The sequence below is a fragment of the Melopsittacus undulatus genome, chromosome 19, assembly GCF_012275295.1.
Source record: "Melopsittacus undulatus isolate bMelUnd1 chromosome 19, bMelUnd1.mat.Z, whole genome shotgun sequence".
Lineage (NCBI taxonomy): Eukaryota > Metazoa > Chordata > Aves > Psittaciformes > Psittaculidae > Melopsittacus > Melopsittacus undulatus.
In genome coordinates, this window is record NC_047545.1 from 2,765,435 (window position 1) to 2,774,640 (window position 9,206).

A 9,206-nucleotide genomic window follows, 5' to 3' on the forward strand; every position below is an offset into this window, starting at 1 on the left:
CCCCTTTGTTGGTGGCGGCGGGGGCCGAGCGGCGGGGACGGTCCGGGATGGGCGAGCAGGTGGGGATGGGAGCGGGGATGGGGGGAGGGAGGGGGATGGGGAGATAGAGGAGGGGAGGGGAGGTGGGGAGGGGTGACGGAAGGATGGAGGAAGAGGGGATGGAGGATTGAGGGAAGAGGGGATGGAGATAGAGGGAATGGAGGAAGAGGAGATGGACGAAGAGGGGATGGAGAAATAGGGGATGGAGGAAGGAACGGGGTGGTGAAAGAAACGGGTGGAGAAGGAGGGATGGAGGACATGGGGATGGAGGACGAGGGGATGGAGAAAGGTGGAGCAGGGATGGAGAAGGAGGCAGAGGGGATGGAGGGGATGAAGGCCTGGAGGAAGGAGGGGTGGGAGCGGCGGGAGGAGGCCGCGGGGTGCAGGGGGTGATGGAGGCTGGAGTGGGGCGCGGGGCTGCCCTTGCTCTGCCCCCCCCCCCCACACTGCCAAGTCATCCCCGTCCCTCCATGTCCTGGTGCGGGGGGGCCGGGGCTGACGCTGCCCCTGACCGCGTGGGGGGGGCCGGGCAGGAGTCCGTGCGCAAGATCATCACCACCCTGGCCGTGAAGAATGAGGAGATCCAGAACTTCATCTACTCCCTCAAGCAGATGATGCAGAACGTGCAGGTACCAGAGCCCCCCTCGCCCTCCCCATCCCCAGCGCAGGCTGGTACCCGGTGACCCCCCCCCCGCTGTGCCCAGGACAACTCGACGCGGGCGCAGGAGGACCTGGACGCAGAGTTCCAGTCGCTGTTTGTGCTGCTGGATGAGCTGAAGGAGGAGATGGTGACCAAGATCAAGCAGGAACGTGCCCAGCGCATCTATGAGCTGCAGGTGAGCACCCCCCGTGTGCCCCCCCCCCAACCCTCACCCATCACTTCCCTCTCCCTCCCCATGCCAGGCCCAGCTTGCGGCGTGTACCAAGGCCCTGGAGAGCTCGGAGGAGCTGCTGGAAGCTGCCAACCAGACCCTGGGGATGGCCAATGACCACGAGTTCCACCAGGTACATCCATGTCAGTGCATGGGGATGTCCCCATCCGGTGGCCTCCATGCTGGGGGGATCCTGGACCCCCCTTTACCTGCTGATTGATGCTGTGCTCACCCCAGACAGGCGCCCTCCTTTTCTTTCTGTGCTGGGCACTGGGTGACACATGGCTGTGCCTGCTGTGGGGCTGAGGGTGCACGGAGACCCCCTGGGGTGGTCCCAGAGCTGCCTGATGCCCCCTTCCTCCTGATGCAGGGGTGCTGTGGGGATGCAGGAGTGCTGTGGGGATGCAGGAGTGCTGTGGGGATGCAGGAGTGCTGTGGGATGCAGGAGTGCTGTGGGGATGCAGGGATGCAGTGGGGATGCAGGAGTGCAGTGGGGATGCAGGGATGCAGTGGGGATGCAGGGATGCAGTGGGGATGCAGGGGTACAGTGGGGATGCAGGGATGCAATGGGGATGCAGGGGTGCAGTGGGGATGCAGGGGTACAGTGGGGATGCAGGGATGCAGTGAGGATGCAGGGGTACAGTGGGGATGCAGGGGTACAGTGAGGATGCTGGGATGCACTGGGGATGCAGGGGTGCATTGGGGATGCAGGGGTGCTGTGCTGCTGGGTACCACGGTGGGACCACGGGCACGCTCAGCCGCAGGGTCTGTGCCTGCTGCCCCATGGCCCCTGGCGCTGCTCTCTCATCTGCTTTGTTTCTCCCTCCTCTTTCCCCCTGCGCTCACCAGGCTGCCAAGCAGATCAAGGATAGGTACGGCCCCCCCGTGCCCCACCAACCGCCCCCCTCCTCCCAGCCAGGCCCCGCAGCGGGTGCCCCACAGGGGCTGGGGGGGAGCGGTCAGGGCAGGCGGGTGCCCTGCTCCCGGCCCCGCTCACCCTGCTCCCTGTTGTCCGGTGCAGTGTGACCATGGCTCCTGCCTTCCGCCTCTCGCTCAAGGCCAAGGCCAGTGATAACATGAGCCACTTGATGGTGGATTTCGCCCAGGAGCGCCGCGTCCTGCAGGCCATGGCCTTCCTGCCAGGTACTGCCTGCAGGCAGGGATGGGGGGAGCGGGCACAGCAGGGGCAAGGGGACACATGGGGCTGTGCAGCCCAGGATGGGACAGAGCATGGATGGGGTCCAGGGTTTAAGGGTGGGTGCTAAGGGACAAGGTGAGAGCTGGAGGGGAGGGCAAGGCCTGGGGCACCCCACCCTGGGGGGCTACACAGGATGGGAGGGATGGGATGCTGTGCCTGGGGGGTGCCCATGTGGGGTCCCTGGGGTGCTGTGCCACGGAGTTACCAAGCCCATGGGATGCAGGGGTGCTCCAGGGGTGCATGGGGGGCCCATTGGCATGGCTGTTCCTGTGGGCAGTGCCCAGCACCCCCGAGATCGACCTGGCTGAGTCCCTGGTGGCCGATAACTGCGTGACGCTGAGCTGGAGGATGCCCGAGGAGGACACCAAGATCGATCACTATGTACTGGAGTACAGGAAGACCAACTTCGAGGGGCCGCCCCGCGCCAAGGAGGACCAGCCCTGGATGGTGGTCGAGGGCATCAGGAGCACTGAGTACACCCTCCCCAGTGAGGGCACGGGGGCAGCACCCAGAGGGTGCCGGGATGGGAGCGGGCACTGCGGGTGCCATGGGGCTGGGGGGCAGCACCAGGGGACATGGGGGGTGGCTCTTCCGTGCCCCACAGTGCGGCCCTGCCATCCCTGCAGGGATGAAGTTCGATATGAGGTACATGAACTTCCGGGTGCGGGCGTGCAACAAGGCTGTGGCAGGGGACTTCTCAGAGCCGGTCACTTTAGAGACCAAAGGTGGGTCTGGGGGGTGCTGCCCCCCGGCTGGCCGGGCTCGGGGGCCCCGTGGTGCCGCGGGCGCTGACGGTGCCTGTCGGCAGCGTTCACCTTCCGGCTGGATGCCAGCACCTGCCACCAGAACCTGCGCGTGGAGGAGCTCAGTGTCGAGTGGGATGCGACAGGAGGGAAGCTGCAGGACGTGAAAGCGCGTGAGAAGGACGGCAAGGGCAGAACGGCTTCACCGGCCAACTCCCCTGCCAGGTAACCCTAACCCCATCCCTGGTATTGCCCCTGCCCCCAGCTCCTCCTGTGCCAACCCCTGCCGGGGCAGGGACCCCTTCCACTGGAGCAGCTGCTCCAAGCCCCTGTGTCCAACCTGGCCTTGAGCACTGCCAGGGATGGGGCAGCCACAGCTTCTCTGGTTCCAGCGCCTCAGCACCCTCATGGGGAAGAGCTTCTTCCTTATCTCCAATCTGAACCTCTCCTGTTTCACTCTGAACCCATCACCCCTTGTCCTATCACTGCAGTCCCTGATGAACAGTCCCTCTCCAGCATCCTTGCAGCCCCTTTCAGACACTGGAAGCTGCTCTGAGGTCTCCTCACAGCTTCTCTCCTCCAGCCTCAACAGCCCCAGTGTTCTCAGCCTGGCTCCATACAGGAGCTGCTCCAGGCCCTGCTCATCCTCGTGGTCTCCTCTGCACTTGCTCCATGTCCTTGGGCTGGGGGCACCAGCAGTGCACACAGGGTGCAGGGGGTCCCACCAGAGCAGAGCCGAGGGGCAGGACCCCACAGGACCTGCTGCTCACAGCCTTGCCTGTCCTAGGGCGGTGCAGTCACCCAAGAGGATGTCCTTGGGACGTGGGGGCCGGGATCGCTTCACTGCCGAGTCCTACACGGTCCTGGGTGAGAGCTGTGGGCACCCACTGGGTGCTGGTGGGGACCCTGAGGGCACAAGGGGGTGCTGGAGGTGGGCAGGGGGCACCCATGGGTACCCTCATGAGCTGTGCCCATAGGGGACACCCTGATCGACGCTGACGACCACTACTGGGAGGTGCAGTTCGACCGGGACAGCAAAGCCTTCGGGGTGGGGGTCGCCTATCGCAGCCTGGGCAAGTTCGACCAACTGGGCAAGACCTCAGCGTCCTGGTGCCTCCACCTCAACAACTGGCTCCAGGTCAGCTTCAGTGCCAAGCATGCCAACAAGGCCAAGGTGCTGGATGTGCCTGTGCCCGACTGCATCGGTGTCCACTGCAACTTCCCTGAAGGTGGGTGTGGGGCCGGGATGGTGAAGCTGGAGCTGGGGAGGGTCGGGGCAAGGAGGAAGCTGTTCCCTGGGAGGGTGCTGAGGCGCTGGCACCGGGTGCCCAGAGAAGCTGTGGCTGCCCCATCCCTGGCAGTGCTCAAGGCCAGGTTGGACACAGGGGCTTGGAGCAGCTGCTCCAGTGGAAGGGGTCCCTGGTGCTGCTTTAGATGAGCTTTAAAATCCCTTCCAAGCCAAACCATTCCATGGCTCTATGGGACATGGGCACCACCACGGACACTGTGGGGGGGGGTCTGGAGCCTTGTGCCACCCCCTGTACCCCACGCTTGTGCCTGCAGGGATCCTGTCCTTCTACGACGCCCGCACCAAGCAGCTGCTCCACACGTTCCGGACCAAGTTCACACAGCCCGTGCTGCCTGCCTTCACGGTAAGGGGCAGGACAGGCAGTGCCTATGGGGCTGCGGTGTGGGGGGGGCAGCCCCCCCCCAGCCCTGTGCCCTCCTGTGCCCACAGGTTTGGTGCGGGAGCTTCCAGGTGAGCTCGGGGCTGCAGGTGCCCAGCGCCGTGCGGTGCCTGCAGAAGCGCAGCAGCACTGCCAGCAGCTCCAATGCCAGCCTGCCCTGAGCCCCAGGCAAGAGCACTGAATGTACCCCCCTCACACACCCCATCGCTGCCCTGTGCCCAGAGCTGGGGTGCACCAGCACCTATGGCCCCGCCGGCTGAGCCCCCCCCGCAGCTCTGTGCCACCACCCGGCGCTGGGCACGTCCCCCCCCACCAGCGAGAGCTGCTTCTGGCCTGAAGAATAAAGCAGGATGTTTATGGTGTGACACGGACCTGGGGGGCACCACACAATGGGGGGGAACGGGGGTTCTTGTGGTGATGTGAGGGGATGAGGCTGCTCAGAGCGGGGGGTAATGCACCCCAAAACCATGGATTTGCGGTCGAGCCCAACCCCCCCGACCCAAGCCACCCCAGCCCCATGGCAACCCTCTGGTTCCTAGCACAAAGTGGGGGGCAGCCAGGCCCCCCCATGCTGGTGCCCATCAGTCCTCGATGGAGCGTGTCAGGTTCTGGGCAGGCGCCTCCACCGTGCCTGTGCCATGGGGGGGTCACGGCCCTGAAGAGGACCCCATGGTGCCCCCCCCCCCGTGTGTCCTCCCAGCTCTCCCCACCCATCTCCAGTAACACTGGAGCAGAGCAGGGGGGGCACCATGGACCCTCCGCCTGCCCCTGACCCCCTAAACCCCCCCCAGCCCACCAGTGCCGGCCCCCCCGGACCCCCCCGGCAGCGCCCCCCCCATGGGGTCACAGCGGTGCCACCACCGCGATGCCACCTGCCCCTGCTCCCTGCTTACGGGGGGGGCTGCGGGGACGCAGTGAGCGGGGGGGGCAGCTCCGGGGGGGGGGGCTCACAATGGCTCAAGGGGTGAGCGGTCACCGGGACCCCTCCGCGGTCAGGATGAGGCCCGACCGCATCTCCTGCTCCTGCTCCTGTCCCGGAGACCCCCCCGCACCCCGGGGACCCCCCCATAGGCGGCGAGCGTGAGCCCGGCCCGGCCGGTGCCGCTCCCGGGGGCGGTGTTACCGGTGGCGCCTGCTCCGCCCGCGGGAGCCGCAGGTGCCGCCGGTCCGGGGGGGTTGAGGCCGCTGTTCCGGGGCTGTGTCCCCGTGTGCACCCCCCCCATTCCCGGTGTCCCGGTCCCGGTGTCCCCCCCCCTCGCGGGGCGGGGCGGGGCGCGCGGGGCCGCCCAGTCACGTGCCGCCGCCGCCGCGCGCACCGGGAGCGGACCGGAGCATGGCAGGTACGGGCACGCGCACCGGGCGCGCACCCGCGCGCACCCTCACACGTGCGTGACCCCCACCCCGCCCCCCGTGCGCGCGGCCGCGCACACCCCGGGGGGGGGGGGACACAAACACGCACGGAGGCATCGCGGCCGCGTCCCTGAATCCCCACGGCCCCAGATCCGGTGCCCCCGGCACATCCCCGGTCCCCATGCGCGCTCTGACCCCTCAGCCCCCCCCACCCGTGTCCCCCTGTCCCTGTGTCCATCCCTGCCCCGTGTCTTTGTGTGCCCTCCTCCTGCATCCCTGCGTGCTCTGTCCCCGTGGCCCTGTGCGTCCCCCCCAGTGTCCGTGTCCGACAGCAGGCGGGGGGGGCACCCGGGGGTGCTCTCGCCGGGACCCCAGGCGCTGTTGTCCCGTCCCGCAGCTCTGGCGGCCGCGTCCCTCGGCGGGGATGAGGCTCTGGAGGAGGAAGAGGATGAGCTGGAGCCAGGGCTGGACGAGGCGGAGGCCGAAGCAGAGGCCGGGAGTGGGGCGAGGCCGGCGGGGGGGTCCCGGGGGGCTGTGCTCACCCGGCGCGGCATCACCCTGCGCGTCCTGCTCCGTGATGGGCTCCTGGAGCCGGCCCGAGGCGTCCTCTCCATCTACTACCTGGTGACACGGGGCGGGAGAGGGGCATGGGATGGGGAGAGGCAGGGGGACAGGGATGGAGAACACAAGGTGGGGATAGGGATGAGGGTTAGGGATGGGGACAGGGATGGGGACAGGGATGGGGACAGGGATGGGAACAGGGATGGGAACAGGGATGGGGACAGGGCACTGGTTGGTCCCTGCCCGTCTCACCCCACATTCTCCAGGGCAAGAAGTTCGTGGGGGACCTGGGTGCAGACGGGACCATCACATGGCAGGAGACTGGGCAGGTCTTCAACTCGCCCAGCGCCTGGGCCACACACTGCAAGCGCCTGGTGAACCCGGCCAAGAAGTCCGGCTGCGGCTGGGCCTCCGTGCGCTACAAGGGCCAGAAGCTGGACCAGTACAAAGCCGCGTGGCTGCGGCAGCACCAGCCCAACGCGCCGCCTGCCGATGAGGTGCGTTGGGAGGGAGCCCCTTCGGGTGCCCCCCGGGTGTGGGGGTGCCATGGGGCCAGCCTGGTGCTGCCCGCAGAGCCTGGCCAGCGAGGGTGAGGATGAGGAGGTGCCGGAGGAGGAAGAGGAGGAGGCAGCGCGGGAGGGCCGGGTGCCGGTGCCGGAGCCGGTGGCCACCAAGAAGCCGGAGGAGAGGAGCAAGAAGCAGCAGTGCAAGAGCTCAGCGGAGCCGGCAGGGACGGGTGAGGTGATGGGGGGAGCAGGGACCCCGCACCACCGGCAGTGGTGACGGGTGTTGTACATCACAGAGCATGGACCCCCCGCCAAGAGGATGGAGGGCAAAGGCCGTGTGCCAGTGCGGTACTGCAGCCTGGGCACCCGCGACTCCGCCAGGTATGGGGGCACCGGGACCGTGGGGGCCACCGTGGGGTGTGCGGGGACAGAGGTGGCTGTGGCTCTTGCAGGAACCCACAGACCCTGGTGGAGGTGACGTCCTTCGCTGCCATCAACAAGTTCCAACCCTTCAACGTGGCCATTTCCAGCAACGTCCTCCTGCTCCTGGTGCGTCCCTTCTATGGGAACACGGGGTGGGACACGTCCTGCACAGGGACTGGAGCAATGGGATGAGGGGTCCTTGCCCGGGGCAGGGGTTGGAGCTGGATGAGCTTTAAGGTCCTTTCCAACCCAGCCCGTTCCAGGGATCTTACCCCAATGTCCCTGGTGTGTCCCTGATGCCATTTTGGGTCCAAACTCTTCATTTTGACATTTTCCCGTAGGATTTCCACAGCCACCTGACGCGGAGCGAAGTCGTGGGCTACCTGGGCGGGCGCTGGGACACCAACACTCAATGTAGGTGCATGTGTGAACGGGTGCCCCCACCTCAGCCCGCTCCATCACCACCCACCCCGTGTCCCCCCAGTGCTGACGGTGCTGCGAGCCTTCCCCTGCCGGACCCGCCTGGGTGATGCTGAGGCTGCCGGTGCCGTGGAGGAGGAGGTAAAACCACCCTGACCCCATCCACACATCCCAGGGCTGTCAATGGGTCCAGCCCCACATCCCCCCCTCCATAGATCTGCCAGAGCCTGTTCCTGCGGGGGCTGTCGCTGGTGGGCTGGTACCACAGCCACCCCTTCGGCCCCGCGCTGCCCTCGCTGCACGACATTGATGCGCAGATGGATTACCAGCTCAAGCTGCAGGGCAGCGGCAACGGCTTCCAGCCCTGCCTGGCCCTCATCTGCGGTGAGACCCAGCCCCATAGCCCCTGGGGGGCAGTGGCTGCCGTCACCCCCCTCCAGCCCCATCTCTGTCCCCCCCATAGGACCCTACTACCATGGGAACCCCGGCGTGGAGTCCAAAATTGCGCCCTTCTGGGTGATGCCACCACCCGAGGTAAGGGGTAGCTGGTCCCATGGAAGGGATTTGGGGTGGGGGTAGCCCCAGTGCTGTGGGGTGCCCCCCACCAACTTGCCCCATCCTCCAGCAACGGCCCAATGACTACGGCATCCCCATGGATGTGGAGGTGGCCTATATCCAGGACGGCTTCCTCACCAATGATGTCCTGCAGGAGATGGTGAGGAGGTGACGGCTTCTTCCCCATCCCCACCATGGTGCTGAGCTCTCAGCGCCTCAGCCCCTTCTCTCCCCGCATCCCAGATGCTGCTCGTGGACTTCTATAAGGGAGCCCCTGACCTGGTGAAGTTCCAGGAGCTCTGGAGCCAGGATCAGACCTACCTGGACAAGCTGAAGGTGAGGAGGGGCCTTCAAGCAGGGCATCACCTCCAGCCCCCCCGTTTAACTGGGCTGTGCCCCCCATGCCAGGGCTCTCTGGCCTCCCGCACCCCCAAGGACCAGAGCTTCAGCCATGTCCTGGAGCAGATCTTCAGCCTCCTCAAGCTCAGCGGCTGAGGGACCAGGAGCCCCTCGACTCGGAGCAGGCGCCGGGCACAGCTCGGCTCAGCAGCCCCCAGCCCATGGGGCACATCCAGCCCCGGTGTGGGGCAGTGCCCATCCTGGGGGGCTCAGCGGGGGTCCCGGCACCCCTCCTGCCCTGCCCTGGAGGTGCTGTGGTGGTGGTGGGAGCCTTGGCTGTCGTGTGTGGAAGTGGTAGTTGATTAAAGAGCAGGTCCTGAGAGCTGCGTTGGTCTGGGGGCACCTTACCCATGGGAGGGACCTCACGGGCTGCGGGCGCCATCCCTGCGGATGCTGAGCCAGGGGATGGAGCATCCTCCATCCCACCATGGTCCCCAGGCTCACACTCGCTC

The 9,206-nt window shown here is 66.9% G+C and overlaps 2 protein-coding genes across 4 annotated transcripts; both read left to right on the top strand.

The window, feature by feature from the left end:
- FSD1 (fibronectin type III and SPRY domain containing 1) lies at positions 1-4,902 on the top strand. Of its 3 annotated transcripts, XM_034070824.1 has the most exons (13): positions 1-59; positions 573-668; positions 744-875; positions 943-1,044; positions 1,761-1,783; positions 1,933-2,054; positions 2,387-2,596; positions 2,736-2,834; positions 2,918-3,077; positions 3,640-3,719; positions 3,830-4,081; positions 4,416-4,504; positions 4,591-4,902. In XM_034070824.1, exons 1-13 carry the CDS (start codon positions 48-50, stop codon positions 4,699-4,701), a joined length of 1,488 nt encoding a protein of 495 aa, XP_033926715.1. In that variant the 5' UTR covers positions 1-47; the 3' UTR covers positions 4,702-4,902. The 3 variants fall into 3 exon arrangements, with proteins under 3 accessions (XP_033926715.1, XP_033926714.1, XP_033926716.1); XM_034070823.1 differs by lacking the exon at positions 1-59 and having other exon boundaries at positions 492-668; XM_034070825.1 differs by lacking the exons at positions 1-59; positions 573-668; positions 1,761-1,783.
- A 907-nt stretch (positions 4,903-5,809) lies between these two features.
- On the top strand, positions 5,810-9,076 carry MPND (MPN domain containing). The gene is made up of 13 exons (XM_034070819.1): positions 5,810-5,880; positions 6,288-6,514; positions 6,718-6,948; positions 7,025-7,187; positions 7,254-7,338; positions 7,410-7,506; positions 7,722-7,794; positions 7,865-7,941; positions 8,016-8,184; positions 8,264-8,334; positions 8,426-8,515; positions 8,599-8,691; positions 8,764-9,076. The coding sequence occupies exons 1-13, from the start codon at positions 5,874-5,876 to the stop codon at positions 8,848-8,850; spliced, it is 1,470 nt and encodes a 489-aa protein (XP_033926710.1). The 5' UTR covers positions 5,810-5,873; the 3' UTR covers positions 8,851-9,076.
- Positions 9,077-9,206: the final 130 nt, after the last annotated feature.